This window comes from Notolepis coatsorum (assembly GCF_963971535.1).
Source record: "Notolepis coatsorum genome assembly, chromosome: 7".
Taxonomy (NCBI): Eukaryota; Metazoa; Chordata; class Actinopteri; order Aulopiformes; family Paralepididae; genus Notolepis; species Notolepis coatsorum.
Window position 1 is genome coordinate 30,553,778 of NC_140171.1, and position 19,238 is coordinate 30,573,015.

The following is a 19,238-nucleotide window of genomic DNA, read 5'->3' on the forward strand; positions in this document are numbered from 1 at the left end:
CACCACAGTTTCCGACGTAGGAGGCTCCTGTCGCACCGTCTGCCTGATAAACAGGAAAAAGGGTATTAACCTCATGTAATACAGAGCAGGTTATTTCTAGTTGGGGGGGGGGAGAGAGAGAAAGAGAGAGAGACGGGGACTAGAGCAAGGGCGCGTTGATGGACAGGCCCGTGCACGGAGAGTTAAACACTCACTAACACACACATACATACACTCCTTAATGAGTGACACCTTAATCACAGCAAGCTGTACACACACACTCCGCGGTGACAGGACAGGAGTGCTTCGACTTGAGAGTGGCGGCGAGTGGAAGAGACCCTACCCCCGTGGTCCACGAAGGCCAACGCTAAAAGCATCATGGGCAGCTATTGTGGTCACTGGGCCGCGCCTGGGCTTCTAATGAATATAACTGACTGGTATCCATTATCGCAGCCGAAAACCTGAATGCCTACTGAGCGCCAGACCAGAGTTGAACGCAGAAGAGCTAGGAGACACACAGCAGAACTTCGGGTCGAATCGTAAGTTGAAATGCCAATTTCTGTGAAATATGAAGAAAGCTGGCACATATCGAGGTGCTCAGAATTCATTTGGGACACGGCCAATGCCTTTCTAGCAGTAGGGGAGCTTTAAAATGAGACCCAGGGGTTCAACACTGGGTCTTGAGTGTTTATCACTAGATACCATGAAGGCTACAATCACTTTTTTTTTTATTCTTTTTTTTGTTGTAACTCCGCCAGAGAGAGAGAGAGAGGGAGAGAGAAACGGAGAAGAGAGAGAGAGAGAGAGAGAGAGAGAGAGAGAGAGAGAGAGAGAGAGAGAGAGAGAGAGAAGCCGACTGCATTAATCCTTAAAAACTATAGGGATGTAAATTTAGCCAGACAGGCAAATGGCAAAAATAGACCACTGCTGTCAGCCCCACTGTGGATACTATAGGCTTTCCAAAAGGTAATCTAACAATTGTCCTGCCTGATCCCACGTCACCAGACATTTCCACTGTGGGGGTAAAGGGAGAGAAGCTCCTTTTTTCCAGATCCCAGCCCCCGTGCCACGGTTGGCTCACTTTAAAGCAGGGTGGGGGCGGGATCATTTTGGGACGCTGGCCTACATCGCCATCAAGTCTACCTGAGCCTCTGGATGGTCGATACGAGGCAGATGGAAACAATTCCTGCCTATATTTGTAAAAGGGGTTGAGTTTTGGGGGAGGGAGGGTGTGCTGGCAGGAATTCCGCAGCCTGTTGAGTTCTGCAGTGCACCCTCGCTCCAATCTCAAACGCAGTTGGAGGAGGCAGAGGGGGCGACTCGGTGTCCAAATAAAACACGGACCGCGGCGATGGAGTGATTACACAAGGCTCCCTGACAGACAGACCAACGGAACAACTTCACCCCTCCACCTATTCAGCGTTTCCGTGAGCCGCGCCGATAAAAGCCCACCTAGAATCTGTCTTGTATCACGGCAGAAGCCTTGGGGAGGCAGCTGGCTTTGACACACTTTGAGTGTTTATCAGACCGTACGTTAGGAAGGCCCCCCCCACTAGCGCTCTGGGACTGCCGTTTAGTATCGTCACTGGGGGGGTTGAGTTTCACAATAAAACATCAGGAAGGCTTCTTGACCTGCCGTTACGCTAAAACGGAAGGTAAGGCATCGAGGAAAAGTGCGTAAAGCTTTCAGTGGACGTGCATTTCCCAAAATATCAATCCGTATCTTAAATTCTCCTCTCAGAGGACACCTGACCCTTCCATAACGGCCCCCCAGACTGACCTTGATGTACGGGTGGTTCTTGCAGGTGGTGCCCCACTGGCGCGCGCAGCGCTCCTCCTTGCGGTGCTCGTAGAACTCTGGGTTGCGGAGGATGGCCACCCGCCTGCCCTCGTAGACCAAGGCCATGGCCGTCACACTGTCCAGGCGCTCTTTAACCTCGCTGCATATGGGCAGCACCACTGGCACCGACAGGTTGATAACACCCCCTATGAGACGGGAAAAAAGAGTTGGACGAATCAAAACACGGGTCAAATGTGGTCCGGTGGCGTTAAAGCCAAGCAAGTGCGCCAACGGCGCCTTTTTGGGTGACCAGAAAGGTGCGTAGTCGAGTTTGTTGGCAACGAGTCCAACCGTGCGGCAGAGAGAGTACGTGCTTTCCGGTCATTTCAACAACCCTCCACGTCTTCATCCAAGGAGTTGAGCTTCGTCCTCCTCGTTGGCCCCTAATTTGAGTATGTAAGCTTCGGGGGCATAACCCAACGCTTTAATCATCACCAGGTAAATGTAGGATGTAAACATCTAAGACAAGCAACGAAAGGAAGCTACTGCAGAGCACCGAGTCCTAAGCCCCATATCACACCCCCCCCCCCCCCCCCATGCAACACGGGAGGCCTAAAGAAGGTCAAAAGGTTTGCTGCAACCAAGGAAAACAGCTGGACCAATCAGGCAGCTGGGACACTCCATACTTCTCCCGTCTAAATATAGGTTCTATGGCTCCACCATAGGCGACAGCGGGCCTTGCAGGAATGCAACTTTAGATGAATGAGGTGAAAATCACCTCCCAGACTCTCGCGTTCAGCTGGATTCTGACCCTCAGCGAGACAAGTCTCTTGTTTTATGATTTGAGCAACGTGGTGCTGACATCTCGTTGGCAGATTCATTCTGCCCCTACACCTTGATGAAACCATCGCGGGCCGCACGCTTTTCACATCATATCACATCAAACGCTGGGTGGGTGGGGTTACTAGCCCGCCCCCCGTCCCCCCACCCCCGTCCCCTGTGTCACAGTGTAGCGTATACAGCTGGTTTCAATAACACAACACACAGAAACCTGTCTAATGTCCAAGGACCCGGAGAGAAACAAGCTCGCTATTGAATCTTTTCTTTTACATATTTTTTTTTCATTACTGAAAAAACATGCACATTTGTGATATGAAAGATGCGTCTGGTTCCAAACCATAATTCCTTCAGCTATTATCAAGTTATTGTTATTGTGCGGATCATGATAAATCCTTTTATTGTGATACTATACTTCCATTATGAAATCCCCTGGAAGGATGTCTGAATGGACAAATGATGGTTTGTGGTGTCAATCAATATTGAGGCTTCTTCCTCTTCCTGTCCTCAGATTTCCCCCCGCTAGGACAAACATACAAAAGCGGAGTCAGGAGTCTTCTCTCCGTCTGATCAACTCTGTCCGGACTCCGGTCCAGACCAAGAATCCACCGGCCCGGCCAGCTAACCTTCTGGGCAAAGGAGATTGGATCAAAAAGTGAATCAACCCAGATTTTCCCCAGTGGAGACTAGAGTCTGTTACTTTGATGAAGAGTTGTAATGTATACCTGTAACATTGGTCTGCTAATGAAATGCAGGCTACATAGCAATTCCAATCATTTCACGCCTTTTTGTGTGTTTGTGTGTGCGTGTGTGTAACACGTGAATGCGTGTGTGAAGAAATGTTTGGCACCACAACATACAAATGAAGGGTCAGTGTTATAGGGGCAATAAAAGTAAATTGACTCTTTCTTGGAATTTCAAACAATACATGGGAAATTGGTGTAATTACATAGCTCCACTAATCGAAGATCTGGATTAAGAAAAAGCATTCTTTTAGCATAAATCATCGTGCCACTTTTTATTTGTTTCAATAAAAACGAAATTACTCAGGCATTCTTAAGCTCGGGGTGGAGAAGGGTCATAAGGGCTTGTGGAAATGCGAGGCAACATTATTCTTCAGAATTAAAATCAAATTTACTTATTATAGCTGTGTACTTCTGCCATTTCAATGAGTTATATCACTGCTTATAATGGACCAGTCTTCTTGGTGACATCATGCGGTCATCCCAGTCCATGCTGTGAAGCAACAGCAAAGTGTGTGTATTTCTGTATCATGTGTGTATTTCGTAAATCAGATCTGAAGCAACAGCAAGTGCAGTATTTTTGTGTTGTGTGCATCCGTAAATCAGATCGGATCCTCTGTTTAAATAAGAATGCATTCCAGTGTCACTGGAATAAAGCGAAAGATATTGGAGGGCATTATAGAGGTTCAGGTGACATATGATTTTTTTTTTATCCACTTTTTCTCCCATTTTCTATATTTTCTCCCATCCCAATTTCGTATCATCCAATTCAACCCTCCCCTGTCACAGACGCTGTTTCTTGCCTCCCACAAGCCGGCTGCAATGTGGACTAAGGGTGTTTTCACACCTGTAGTTCGTTTGCTTTGTTCCGATTCAGGGACTATTATGATACAATTGTTGCACTTGATTCTTAGTTCGTTTGTGTTCACACGGCTGTGTTAACAGCGGACCAAAACAAACGCATGCGCGAGCAAACTATCACTCATTGGTCAGATTTTGGGGTGTGCCCCCCCCCCCCCCCCAACCCTGAATCTCCGGCGTTACATTGAAATCGGGGAGGAGATAGCGGGGGAGCAAATTAATGAATGTGGATGAGAGCCGTGATGTAAGTGGTTGCAGATACGGCTGTGGGGGTGCTAGAGACATGATCGAATAGTCTTTTATGCACCTCAATCTCCTGAACACGGCGCGAGCCACTCCTAATCGATCAGAACTAAATCGGCAGCGAAAAAGCCCATTTTAAAGCACCTATTATTACCCATGCACATGCGCAGATTGCCCACAGAGTCTGGAGACGCGAGATGACGCACGAATGAATGTGGACTGTTCCATCAGAGGGGGGAGCTTCGGTGGCCAGTGTCCTTTCAGCCGACCAGGATAATGAAACAATGATCCCACTAAATGGCCAGACGCGTCTTATGGCGACATCTACAATTACCTCATTGAGTCTCCAGGTAGACTAATGTTTATATTTAAGTGCAGCGGTCTGTAGCCACTCACATTACCACCGAAGCTCCCCCCTCTGATGGAACAGTCCACATTCATTCTCTCGGTGAGAGAGAGAGGGAGAGAGAGAGTCAGTGAGAGGGACTCGGGAGAGAGAGAGAGGAGGTGTTGTCTCGCACGGTGCTGCTGTTGCAGCGTCACTACAGTCACTAAACTTTCTGTACACTTGCGTGTTCTCCAGCATCTGACGAATGCCCAAATATCAACGAGGCAGTGTACCGAGTCATCGCTGCTCCATGTTGACCCACGGCTCACTATTATTATTATTGTGTCGGTTTGCTAAATCGATTGCATTCTCACAGCGTACGAGTCCGCTTCGGGAGCGGTTGTAACTGAGCCGAGACCACCCTCTCTAGGTGGTCTCGGTCCGCTTGTTTTGTTCCGCAACAGAATGTGATTGCTGTGTTCATATATGCCCAACTGAACCGAAATAGCGGGTAAACGCTCCAGGTTTCGGATCAACAGCTCCAAACGAGGTAACAGCAGTCGCATCTTTTCACCTGCGCAGCTCGATCTCTCAGTGGCGAGGAGTAACGCGTGGGAGGCTCACGCTGCCCCCGACACTTCCTGATTCTACTGCGCAGGCGCACCAACCGACCTGTAGGAGTCGCTGTCCACAACGCCCGATCCCCACCCATCAGTTTCCCACCCCCTAATACGGCCAATGTGTATTAGTACGGACGACCAGCTAAACTGAAAGCAAATGTGGAGCGCTGGGCTCGAACTGACGAGCCCAGCGTCTCCAGCATTTCGTGGCGAGCGCCTTGCCCACTACGCCACGTAGCCGCCCTAGGTGACATATATGATAATGGGAGGATGAAAAATGACTAAGCATGTCAGTGTAGGTAAAAGGCCTGAGGAACGGTCTGTCTGGAGTGGCAGCTAGCTTACTAGCAAGATAAGCATGTTAGCCTGATACCTAGGGCTGCAACGATTAGTCGACATAATCGAAGACGTCGATCATAAAAACTTGTCGACGCAGACTTTTTGCGTCGATTAGTCGTTAAAAAAAATTATACTTTTTTTTCACTACCTATCTTTGTGAAAGTGGCTTCTCAGCTCTGGTCCAGCTGAAGACTTCTTAGCTTAACATAACAGACCGACAGTAAGTTTGGGGGAACTAATGGGATAACTGGGGTTGCAACAAAAGTGCAACTAGGGCTAAAAACACAATGAAATAAAATAATAATAATAATAAATAATATATCCTTCTTAGCAGACTTCTTAGCTTAACATCCCAGGGAACTAATGGGATAACTGGGGATGTTGTTTGCTCCTGACAAGAGTCTCAAAGTCTGGGGTGATGGTAGACTAAGCAACTCTGAGGTTGTGCTCAATGTCCAATCTGTTCCTCTGCTTTGTCTTCAGCTGGACCAGAGCTGAGTAGCCACTTTCACAAAGATAGGTAGTGCATTTTTTTTTTAGATTAGTCGACTAATCGAAAAAAGAATCGACAGATTAGTCGACTACCAAAATAATCGTTAGTTGCAGCCCTACTGATACCAAAGCTTGTCTAAAGAGAAGTTGGTTCACTCTGCTGCCATCTTGGTAACAGGGACTAACATGACCAGACTCCCTGTCTCTTTGAATGGGGACTGGGAGTCATCCATATCTAAAGACTAGCTTTATATTTGAAGTCATGGTAAATGACTGACAACAGAGAATAAAAGAAATATTTTGTGATAGAAAATTGTGATAGACCAGCTTCTACGCATGTGCCATCCAGTGGTTTCTGCCACAGAGGCAAAGTTACCATGGCAACCACTCACTGCATGGATTCCAGCCTTTTTGGCAGATATCATTATTCATTTAAAACGTCTTTAGAACTCATATTTCACTCGGTCTCTGCTGATACCACTACGCTCCCGTTTGAAACATCCGAGTGCTTTCCTGCACTTCCCTGGCTTAAGGGAGCTCCGTCAACCAGGACCATGCCGCCTTTTGCCTTTTTTTTTTTACCATTTTCTCCCATATCCCAAATGTAATTTCCTTCCTGGTCGTTGCCCTACTGTCGGTCTGGGGAGGGTGTAGACTACCACATGCCTCCTCTGATACATGTGGAGTCACCAGCCAATTATTTTCACCTGACAGCAAGGAGTTTCGCTGGGAGAGCTTAACGCACATGGGGGTTCATGCTATCTGCTGAACAGGCGCCACGCTGTTGTGACTACCAGGACTCATACCCTACCGGCTTCCCACCCACTGCCAATTTTGTTCGTAGGGACTAACCAAAGCGGTGGTACTGCTGACGGGTACTGAACCCGATGGTAGACGGAATTCAAGGACGTGCAAGTACTTTTCCAAGCACTATTTAAAAAGGGTACTTTTAAATGCTGTTTTTATAGGGAAAAAATGTAATCCAATATTTATGGCTTAAAACCAATTTCCAACAATTAGTTACACTTTAAATGAAAAAAATTTAATTTCTTGATTCAGTACAAAATGGATGAACAAAACTTTCAATGCGAATGGTTGATTTGAATTTCAATTACTTTTTAAGCACATTGTTAAAAAAAGTGGCTGTTTTCAAGTAATTCCAGGTCTGTTTTTTTTGTAAAAAATCAAGCACTTTAAGCACTTCAAGGACCTTGTGCGAACCCTGACTGGTGCAAGTACATTTTGGATGGACTCCCAGTTTGTGACAAAATCTTATGAAAATATTATGAGCTATCCCTTTAACCCTTTCAGGTGTGAGTTTAATTTATTTTACCTTAATCGATTCGCGGCCAACCACGTATAGGGCTGTCTTAAATACTTCGAAGCTCCGTTCAATGGCACAAGCTTCGAACATAAAAAAATATCGAAGTATATAAAAAAAAAAAAAAAAATTACTTCGATTTGTGTGTGTTTGTGTGTGTGTGTGGGGGGGGGGGGGACATTGGGTGGGGCCGGGTGACAAATACACTGGAGAAACAGGCTGTCATCCCCACCTGTCTGAAGAAGTCCACCATCATCCCTGTACCCAAAAAATCTACGCCCGCTTGCCTCAACGACTACCGCCCTGTAGCCCTCACCTCCATAGCCATGAAGTGCTTTGAGAAGCTAGTGAAGGGCTACATCTGTTCCTCCCTCCCCATCAACCTGGACCCCCTGCAATTTGCATATCGCCCCAACAGGTCCACGGAGGACGCCATAGCCCATGTGCTGCACACAGCAGCATCACACCTGGACAAGAGGCAGGGGAACTATGTTCAAGTTCAAGTTCAAGTTCTTTAATAGTTGTCATACAGAAGTACAGAATACTTTCATACAAAATGCTTCTTACTGTTACGCTCCAGAGACTGTGCTAGACAAGATAGTATCAAATAACATAATAACATAATATAGCATGAATTTAGAAGAAGAAAATGAGGTCACAGTGTTCGGTATAGACATATGTACAATGTTCTGAGTTACCATATAATATACAATACACAATACTATGCAGTGTACTAATGTACAGTACTATCTAGTGCAAAGCAGAAATGGGATGAGGTACAATTTTAGGTACAATTTACAGTAAGGTGTACGAGTTGTAGTGCAATCCTTCATCCATAAATATAAAGTGTGGGGAGTGGGTGCTACAGTGTGTTTGTTTAAAGTGGGTGTGTGCTATAAGTGTGTGGAGTGGGTGCTACAGTGTGTTTGTTTAAAGTGAGTGTGTGCGTGTGGATGTGTGTGCTATGTGCGTTTGGTGGTTGTTGTTGTGTAGTGTTCATTCATTGTTCGTTTAGCAGCCTGATGGCCTGGGGATAGAAGCTTCTTCTGAGTCTTTCTGTGCTCGCCTTGAGACTCCTGTATCGCTTGCCTGACGGCAGCAGTTCAAAGAGGCAGTTGTTCGGGTGACTGGAGTCTTTAATGATTCTCTTAGCCTTGCCCTTGCAACGCTTGTAGTAAATGTTCTGGAGGGTGGGGAGCCCCCCTCCAATTGTGCGTTCGGCTGAACGTGTCACTCTTTGTAGTCTGCTTTGGTCTTGTGCAGTGCTATTCCCAAACCAGGAGGTGATGTTGCCGGTCAAGATGCTCTCTATTGTACATGAGTAGAAGTTCTTAAGGATCTTCTGGCTGACTTGGAACTTCCTTAGGCGCCTGAGGAAGTAGAGGCGTTGTCGTGCCTTCTTCACAACACTGTTAATGTGTGTGGTCCATGTCAAGTCCTCGGATATGTAGGCTCCGAGGTACTTAAAGCTGTTGACTCTCTCAACCGGTGCCCCGTCGATGCTGAGGGGGCTGTAGTCCTTGACCCCCGACCTCCTGAAGTCCACAATCATCTCCTTTGTTTTGCTGACGTTCAGGGAGAGGCTGTTTTCCTGGCACCATCCCGCCAGGACCTTGACCTCTTCCAGGTAGGCCCTCTCGTCGTTGGCAGAGATCAGGCCCACCACCACTGTGTCGTCAGCAAATTTGACGATTGTATTGCTACTCCGCTGAGCCACACAGTCGTGTGTGTACAGGGAGTAGAGGAGGGGACTCAGAACACAGCCCTGGGGGGCCCCTATGTTGAGGGTGATGGATGAGGAGGTGCAGTTGCCTGCTCTCACCACCTGGGGTCTGCCAGTCAGGAAGTCCAAGACCCACTGGCAGAGGTCATAGCCCAAGCCCAGGTCCCTGAGCTTGGCTATGAGTATGGAGGGGACTATGGTATTGAATGCCGAGCTGTAGTCGATGAATAGCATTCTCACATAGTTCCCCTGCCTCTTGTCCAGGTGTGATGCTGCTGTGTGCAGCACATGGGATATGGCGTCCTCCGTGGACCTGTTGGGGCGGTATGCAAATTGCAGGGGGTCCATGTTGATGGGGAGGGAGGAGCAGATGTAGCCCTTTACTAGCTTCTCGAAGCACTTCATGGCTATGGAGGTGAGAGCTACAGGGCGGTAGTCGTTGAGGCAAGCAGGCTTGGATTTTTTGGGTACAGGGATAATAGTGGACTTCTTCAGGCAGGTGGGGATGACAGCCTGTTCTAAGGACAGGTTAAATATGTCAGTGAATACTGGGGCCAGTTGGTCGGCACAGACTTTTAGGACGCGGCCGGGGATGCCGTCTGGACCTGCTGCCTTCCTGATATTCACTTTTTTAAAGGTCCGCCTCACCTCATGCTCTGTTACCCTGAACACTGCGCCTCCATCAGCAGCCGACCCCCCCCCCCCCCCCCATTGCCGAGGCTTGTGAGCTGGTGTTGTTATTACCAGCATCAAACCTCGCATAGAAGGTATTGAGGTCATTTGCTAAGGAGATGTCACTGTTCAGTTTGAGGGAGGCGCCTTTGTAGTCTGTCATCGTTTTGAGCCCCTGCCACATAGCTCTAGAGTCAGCTTGTTCAAACTGGAGTTCAATTGTATCCCTGTAGCGTCGTTTGGCCTCTGACACAGTCCTCCTTACGTTGTATCGCGCCACCTTGTGGTCATTCATGTTGCCTGCCTCTAGGCCGTCGTTGTATGCTTTGGTGCGCTCTCTCAGAGCTTCACGGACGGATTTGTCTACCCAGGGTTTTTGATTTGGGTAAACTTTCATTTTGGTAGTGGGGATTGTTTCTTTCACCCTAGTACAAACATAGTCCAGCACTGTCTCCGTGTAGGCATTAATGTTATCTGTGTCGCGGAACACATTCCAGTCTGTGTTGTGAAACACTGACCGGATCGTATCCTCTGACGTCACATCCCATTTCTGCACCTCTCGCGAGACTACGGGAGTACTTTTGTGAGAATGCTGTTCATCGACTACAGCTCAGCATTCAATACCATAGTCCCCTCCAAACTCATAGCCAAGCTCAGGGACCTGGGCTTGAACTATGACCTCTGCCAGTGGGTCCTGGACTTCCTGACGGGCAGACCCCAGGTGGTAAGAGCAGGCAACTGCACCTCCTCATCCATCACGCTCAACATAGGGGCCCCCCAGGGCTGTGTTCTGAGCCCCCTCCTCTACTCCCTGTACACACATGACTGCGTGGCAACAACACAATCATCAAATTTGCTGATGACACAGTAGTGGTGGGCCTGATCTCTGCCAACGACGAGAGGGCCTACCTGGAAGAGGTAGAGAATCTGTCACAGTGGTGTCAGGAGAACTGCCTCTCCCTGAACGTCAGCAAAACAAAAGAGATGATTGTGGACTTCAGGAGGTCGGGGGTCAAGGACTACAGCCCCCTCAGCATCGACGGGGCACCGGTTGAGAGAGTGAACAGTTTCAAGTACCTCGGAGCCCACATATCCGAGGACTTGACATGGACCACACACATTGACAGTGTTGTGAAGAAGGCACGACAACGCCTCTACTTCCTCAGGCACCTAAAGAAGTTCCAAGTCAGTCAGAAGATCCTTAGGAACTTCTACTCATGTACAATAGAGAGCATCCTGACTGGCAACATCACCTCCTGGTTTGGGAATAGCACTGCACAAGACCGTAGCAGACTACAAAGAGTGACACGTTCAGCCGAACGCACAATTGGAGGGGGGCTTCCCACCCTCCAGAACATTTACAACAAGCGGTGCAGGGGGAAGGCTAAGAGAATTATTAAGGACTCGAGCCACCCGAACAACTGCCTCTTTGAACTGCTGCGGTCAGGCAAGCGATACTGGAGTCTTAAGGCGAGCACAGAAAGACTCAGAAGAAGCTTCTATCCCCAGGCCATCAGGCTGCTAAACGAACAATAAACACTATGCAACAACCATCAAATGCACACAGCACACACACCCACACTCACTTAAACCACACAAACACACTTTATATTTATTGATAAAGGATTTGCACTACAACTCGTACACCCACTGTAAATTGTACCTAAATTGCACCTCATCCCATTTCTGCCTTGCACTATATAGTATTGTATTAGTACACTGCACAGTATTGTATATTATATGGTAACTCAGTTACGTCTAGTCTGCATCGAACATTGTACATATGTCTATACTGAACACTGTGACCTCATTTTTTTTTTACTTCTAATTTACATGCTATACTATGTTATTTTATTTCATACTTATCTTGTCTTGCACAGTCTCTGGAGCGTAACAGTAAGAAGCATTTTGTATAAAAGTATTCTGTACTTCTGTATGACAACTATTAAAGAAACTTGAACTTGAAAAGTAACCCAGCTCAGCACTGCCCAAATTATATCATCACTATTGCCTGTTTGAAGGATATCATCCTCAAACACATATACACCTACATGCCTTGTAGAATTCCACACATAAGAAAGAAAGATACTGGGATGAATAAACAAAATAGGAAATAAAATGTAGAAATGCATGCAATACATAAATAAATATGAATCTCCATATATGAAATAGAACATTTAGATAAGGTGCTACGGAGATGTTTTGGTGAGTTCTTTGTTTTTTTGTGGAAGTAGCCCTTCTTAAAAATGCATGAACATTCACTGATAATTGGTCTGTAGTGGAGTCTACAAGGTCTACATTGCCGGACCATGTAGAATCCGGACCTTGTAGACTGACATAATTCTGTGCATACCGGTAGTTTAGTCTACACAGGCCATATTTCAAATAATAAAAATCTTACTTCATTCATCTTAAACATTCTTGATTTGGGGGATTGGTAGTTCCCACGAAATCTGAAGTTGTTCAAACGACAACAGCGATCCACCTTGAATTAAATCACACAGCCGAGTGAAACCTTGTTGGCTGCGTCACAGTCACGAAAGGGGCTACTTAATTAATTAATCCAAACCACTTTATTTATAGAGCACATTTTAAAACAACAAAGTTTACCAAAGTGCTGTACAAGTCCCACAACATAAGATAAAACAAAATAAATAAAAAATTGGCAAGCTTCGATTGCCAAAAAAAGCTTTGAAGGTCAGCCCTAACGTATATATACGGTTATTGGGATCCGACGCTTGACGGCCAACCATGTATATATACGTGGTAAACTCGGTTTTGCTTTTATTCCATTTTAATATCCTACTCAATGTCACGGAGCTGTATGTTGGCTGGAAACGGCATATCGGGACTCCGAAAGTGCAGTACCGGCCAGATCCTGGTATTGGCGCTGTCTCGAGAATGCAGTTTCCCCTGTTGCAGACTGGGTGTCACTTTTTTTTCACTCCGGGTTAGCTTTTCTGTTAGCCTGAAGCGAGGGCTTTACCCGATCGCCTGGAATACTTTTTGCGACGCCGAATTCAGTATGCAGTAAAGGAATATAGCATCAGCCAATGGACATATCGATGTACCAGATGGCGATCAAATAACTGGGAAATTCTTTTTGGAATCCAACCGGCCACAGGTAAGAGCGATTTGACGTCAATTTCAGTCTATGTTCTCATAGCCATCCACCCGGTCAGCGTATGATGTTGCAATAACGAATGCCGTTATTGGTAATCAATAATCAGAAACGACTTCCCCCGCCCCCCCCCCCTTTCATGCATTCATGGTGGAACATGATATCGATCATATGCATTTTGATTTTTAACTCTAGCTTGTGTAGGGCCAAAACACCAATCGATTTAATGTCATTAGCTTAGCGCCCTATAACTAGCGTTGCAGGAATTATACCAGACCATTCCGATATAACGTTCATATTCACAACGCTATAAAACGGGAACGTATTGATGGGGAAAAAAATTCTTTATGGCATATTGAAGGGAAGGTTTATACTGTCAATTAGGGCTGTCTTAAATACTTCGAAGCTTCGTTCGATGGGCATGGGCTTTGAATATGAAAATAAAATTCGATTACCGGTATGTAAAAAAAAAAAAAAAAAAAAAATGTGTTTTGCAAAATCAACTCTGCCTCTCTTTATTAATTACAACAAGCAATGCTGTTTGTTATTTAAGATGAGGTCGGACTCGGCACTGACAGATTTGTGTTCATTGTGCTGCTTTTATAAAGCCTCAAATGACGGCTTACAATATTTCATGGAAGCAAAGTGTTTAGTTTGTCTAAGATTTAAAAAGGTTTAAACTTTACAGCACTGACAAAGTTGAACAAAGTGCTGTACAAGTCCCACAACATAAAAAAATTTAATTTAAAATTTAAAAATAAAAAAAAAAAGCTTCGAATTAAAATCGAATCTCGGCCCTGAAGCTTCGAATTACAAAAAAAATTGAAGGTCAGCCCTACTGTCAATTGACAATGAGAATGGACACATAGCAATAATATAAAATATAGATTTAGCTCTAAAAACAACCTCACGCACAGCGAAAACTTGTAATGAAAAGCTGGCCTCAGAGTGGGTTAGACAGGCCCCAATGGCCCTGAATGTTGTTAAGAATCCCATTAGCCATTGTGACATCATGTTACGTTCTCAAAATTCGAATCCCCCCGGTGTGATCGTACACAATGCAAAAGAACCCTCCGGTGATTGGAGTCAAACATTTAGAAGCTTTACACAGAAATGAGGTGTTGTTGTGATGTCATGACAGATGAAAGTTATGACGTCTCACCATGTTGCTGTCAATGCTGTTCCCATAGTTACTTCTGTGAGCACTCAGCCCCACCTAGTGGCTATTGACAAGTACAGCATCACTGGACTTGTAACATTTGATTAGATTAGATTAAAATGTATTGTCATTATACAGCACAAGTACAGTACAACGAAAAGAAGTTTGGCATCCAACCAGAATGCAAATGTAACAGGTGCAACGTACAGGTGATTAAACTGGATATAAAATATATAAATTAGTACTACTGGCTGTAGTGCTAATCAGATGTATGTACAGAGTTGTAATACCAATATGTACAGTGATACAGGTATAAAGACATTCGTAGTCATACTGACCAGCAGCTGTTGACTAAAGCAGTAATTTGACTAAAAGCACTGAGTCATGCACTAGACATCTAATTTTACAGGATTTCCCCATCTATTAAATTCTTAAAAGGGCACTTAGCCAATTCTTAATCTTAATGCTATCATTCTGTTGCGAGGAGGACATGTGATAATCAGACATGTAACTCACCAACGCGTTGGCACCACGAGAAGAGCAGACCTCTAGCGAACTGCAGACACTATTTCCTCAAACATTTCTTCAACTTTCCTCGAGTTGTGTCTACTACTGTTGAAAATAGTTTAGACTATTGCTGTTCGCTAGAGGTGTGTTCTCCTCTCAGTGACATCACCCAGAGGAATTTCTCTGGGCGCCGATGTGGCGGAGCTCTCGAGACACAGAACACGTTGGTGAGTTACATTTCTGATTATCACACATCCTCACAACAGAACCATAGGATTCTGGTTGAAAATCAGCAAAGTGCCCCTTTAAGAACAGCGTTTTATTTCCCCTAAACATATACAATTTAAATTGACATCTAATCTGAAATGTATGTTGCCTATTTTCTACTTGCATAAAGATGTAGTAACCGTAACCCGTAACCGTTATTTCTTTAACCAACCAGTGTGATCGTGTCACTAACGGAGCTTTACCAAAATGCAGACCTGTTTTACGTTAAAAGGTTTGTGATTTGCAGTAAGACAGTGAGCCATCGCGTCGTCTCACCGTCCAGCAGGCAGTCGAAGTGGAGACACTGCAGGTACTCCCTCTCCCTCATGAAGCCACTCAGAGGAGTGGCCCAGCCCTCAGCGAGCACCTGCACCCACTGCATGTCCACCTGCGGGAGGCACACAACGTATTGTTCATATCACCATAATCATCTGGAGGTTATTTTGCGATGGTGAAATATGTCTGTTCAAAATCACAAGATACATAATCCAACCGCTGTTTGTCGCATTAAATTCCATGATAATGTAAAGTGTTTTGCGTTATCAAACCAAAACTCCTATCTGTCATTTCCAAATAACAATGCGTCAACTATTGATGGTCTCACGTTGAGAGAACCTTTGAGCCGATATGTGGTTATCATTCATTTAGATTACCAAATTGTGTGCGACGATATCATAACATCATAATTTCACAATGATGTGATTGCAATACGCTACCATAAACAATAATATTAGATTTATTGTGCAATTTAGATTTAGTTATAAGTGTGACGAAATTGAAAACAAATGTTAAAAAGTTAGTAAAAAGTCTCCTTTCTTCCAAAGTGAAATATACAACACGGAGTGCATTACGGATAGTGGTCGAGTGCTTTCCAACATTTACTTGGAAAATATTCATAACATTTTATGAATTCATTGTAATGCATCTTATCTTGCAACCAATGTCCATGCAAATTGTAGTGTGTGTTTACCATTGTTTGGATTTGAAGCCTTGACGATGTCATAGTCATTGTTCTTATTTTTCCTATATGAATATTTATATTAATGGGAGGTATCTTCATAAGACATGTTTGGCTTCTAACCTCTCCTGCATAATGTTTTAACTTGTGCAAATATATGAATAACTTCTGAAAGACACCAGTCTTTGTTTTGATGGCTTGGAAGTCAATTTACAGGTTTTTCAGCATTTCTCTTTTGATGGCTGCAATGCCGCTGTATCCCCAAAACTTGAGGGTTACTCGGGAAATGGAAAAAGTTACCGCTGTGTCCGCGGTCTCGATGGTAACCGCGGTGGGCGATGTCGGCTAAATCTAACAATGCTTGTGTAGCTCAGCCAACGTTACATATCCAGCCAGTGGAACCATTACATGTATCAAAGCCATCAGCAACAGGGCAAGTGATTCAACGATGACAGGTATCTCCAATGGTTGGTTATATTTAATTCAAATGCACTTCCCTTTATGCATTACCATCAGCCAGGGCACTGACAAGCCATGACTGACCCGACTCATCTCTGGCCCGCTCGCTGTCGTGCAGATCAATGTTGTGGCATCGCTTCAGATCATTTTGTCATGTTAGTTGTATTGCTCTGTTATGTTCTGACTTCAGCTTTATAGGTTTTGCACACTGCGACTGGTTTTTTAATCAAGTGCACCATTCTTCCTCCTAAAAACAGAAATGACCCCCAACAAACTTTAATTGCATTGTTAACAGACTTAAGCTGCCGATGTGGAAACGGGATGGTTGAAAGTGAAAGTGAATTAAATCAATGCACACAGCAACTTTAAAAGTGGAATATTAATCTATGCTAATTGATTACAACTTGGAAGTTGGATTTTCACATTGAAACGGATGCATTGTGATCCATTAATGTTTTTTTTTTTTTTTACCCCCTAGTGCAGATATTTAGTTGAATTGTCCCTGCATGGAGCTGCTCACCGTATTATGTGTTTTATAACTTTCAAATAGTTGTGAAATACATAGTTATAATACTGCTGCTGCTGCTGCTACTACTAACCCACTTAAACTTTAGAAAGAAAACACCTAATTGCTATGCAGAAATAGATGTCTGATACTGGGTAGAGTAGGTAAAACATTGGAAAAGCATGATATCACTGTTCCACTGCGACGTGTTTACAAGCTCCAGTAATAAGGCACCACATTATTACATTTTTGTGGATCCGTTTCAGATGGCAACCGTTGTTTTGCAAACAGCAACCGTTGTTTCTCCCACCGTGCACGGAGGACAGACGGGCATTCTGAACACTCAAAGGTTAGAAGTACCTTTCCAATCTGGATGGCTGGCAGAGTCTCAGCGTCGGCCTTGGCCAGGTCCAGCTTGTTCTCCTGGACGTACAGCTCCTTCACCTCATAGGAAGCGTCTACAGGGACGATGTCCTGAAGAGATAACAGAATAGAACGACCTCAATACATAAACAATTACGTTCAATACAATGTGTAGACATTTAAAACCATATCGAAAATACTCTCCTCGTTCTCTAGGTCTCGGATGTATTTTTTTTTCTCAGTTTAATTGGTGGTTTTGATTGATTGATTGAACATTTTATTAACAGATTGCAGAATGGGTACAGTACAGCTCAATACACACAATTGTTAAGGGGATGCAGACCAGAGAAAGACTTTCGTCTTGTTTACATCAGGGTCCCCCATTTTCAATTAATCATATAATAATTCATCATGGCATGGTATGACTACTGCTATTAGGCAAAGTAAAATATATTGTTGGTTTCCTGTTGGTTGTCAGTTTGGCCATGGGTAGGTAGGGAATTTATTTTATTTTATTTTTTATTTTATTCTTTCCCACGGCGACTATGGATAGGGAATTTCTTTATTTAATTAAAATGTTCACAACATGTACTCTGCCAGCATGTTTAATATCCATAATACTAAATGTTTGACTAAGATTTCTATGAAACTTTATTCTTAATAAAAATAAAAAATAAAAAAAAAATCGTTTTTTTTTTTTTTTATATATATATAATTTAAAAAAAAAACTCTAAAATATATTGGGTCGCACCTAAATCGGCAGGGTCGGTCGGCAACCGGAAACCAACTATTAATTTTGTTATGCCTTAGCATAATGTTTAACTGGTGGCATGGTATGACTACTGCTATTAGCATAATGTTTAACTGGTGGCATGGTATGACTATTGACTACTGCTATTAGCATAATGTTTAACTGGTGGCATGGTATGACTATTGACTACTGTTATTAGCATAATGTTTACTGGTGGCATGGTATGACTATTGACTACTGTTATTAGCATAATGTGTAACTGGTGGCATGGTATGACTATTGACTACTGTTATTAGCATAATGTGTAACTGGTGGCATGGTATGACTACTTCTATTAGCATAATGTTTAACTGGTGGCATGGTATGACTACTGTTATTAGCATAATGTTTAACTGGTGGCATGGTATGACTACTTCTATTAGCATAATGTTTAACTGGTGGCATGGTATGACTACTGTTATTTGCATAATGTTTAACTGCATAAAGAATTAAAAAGATTGTATGGACCTCAAAATCTAAATTCATATAAAATGAAAAAAAATTGTGTTTTGTTATAACTTATATTTATAAACAACACATTGGTGGAAAAAACAATGCTGATTTATTTTGCACATTATCTCACAAATCACAAATTTAGCTGTGAGGAAATGTATCCTTACAGGCTATCCTAACTACATTGCAAATGGGCACCAAAAAAATAATAATGCCGATTTATTTTGCACATAATCTCACACACGTTAAAAAAAACAGTTTTGCACACATTCATTTAGTTAGACAGTTATTGATAGTAAATGAGTTTGAATTGTCACAGAATTTTCAGGGTGCTGTAATTAACACAACAAAGGATTCAACTGCCCAGATAACATTACTGGTGGCCATATTCAAACGAATTTACTTCTAATTAAATTATTTAAGAAAAAAATTTACCCAGGGACAGTGCACATTAATCAACATATTCAGTTTCCACATCAATGTAAATGTGCCACTAACTGCCAAACTAAATGAATGTGTGTGAAAATAAATCAGCAGTTTTTTTTGTGTGAAGTGCCCCTTTAAAATGTAATGATATCCGCCTGACTGTAATGATACATTTCCTCCCAGAAAAATGAATGTGATTTGTTCCTTGGCTCGATGCCCTTTGCTTGCTGCTATCACCATAAGAGCAGCGAATACAATGACATCTGTATCCCCCCAACCCCCCTGTAATATC

General features: G+C 43.9%; 1 protein-coding gene across 1 annotated transcript in view; it reads right to left on the reverse strand.

Moving 5' to 3' along the window:
* The window catches only part of papss1 (3'-phosphoadenosine 5'-phosphosulfate synthase 1), a 74,268-nt gene that overhangs the window by 35,835 nt on the left and 19,195 nt on the right, over positions 1-19,238 (reverse strand). The window contains exons 6-8 of the mRNA XM_084318538.1: positions 17,275-17,388; positions 15,269-15,380; positions 1,760-1,965 (exon numbers count right to left, since the gene is read on the reverse strand). Coding sequence (XP_084174664.1) covers positions 1,760-1,965; positions 15,269-15,380; positions 17,275-17,388 — 432 coding nt within the window. The remainder of the gene's footprint in view (positions 1-1,759; positions 1,966-15,268; positions 15,381-17,274; positions 17,389-19,238) is intronic.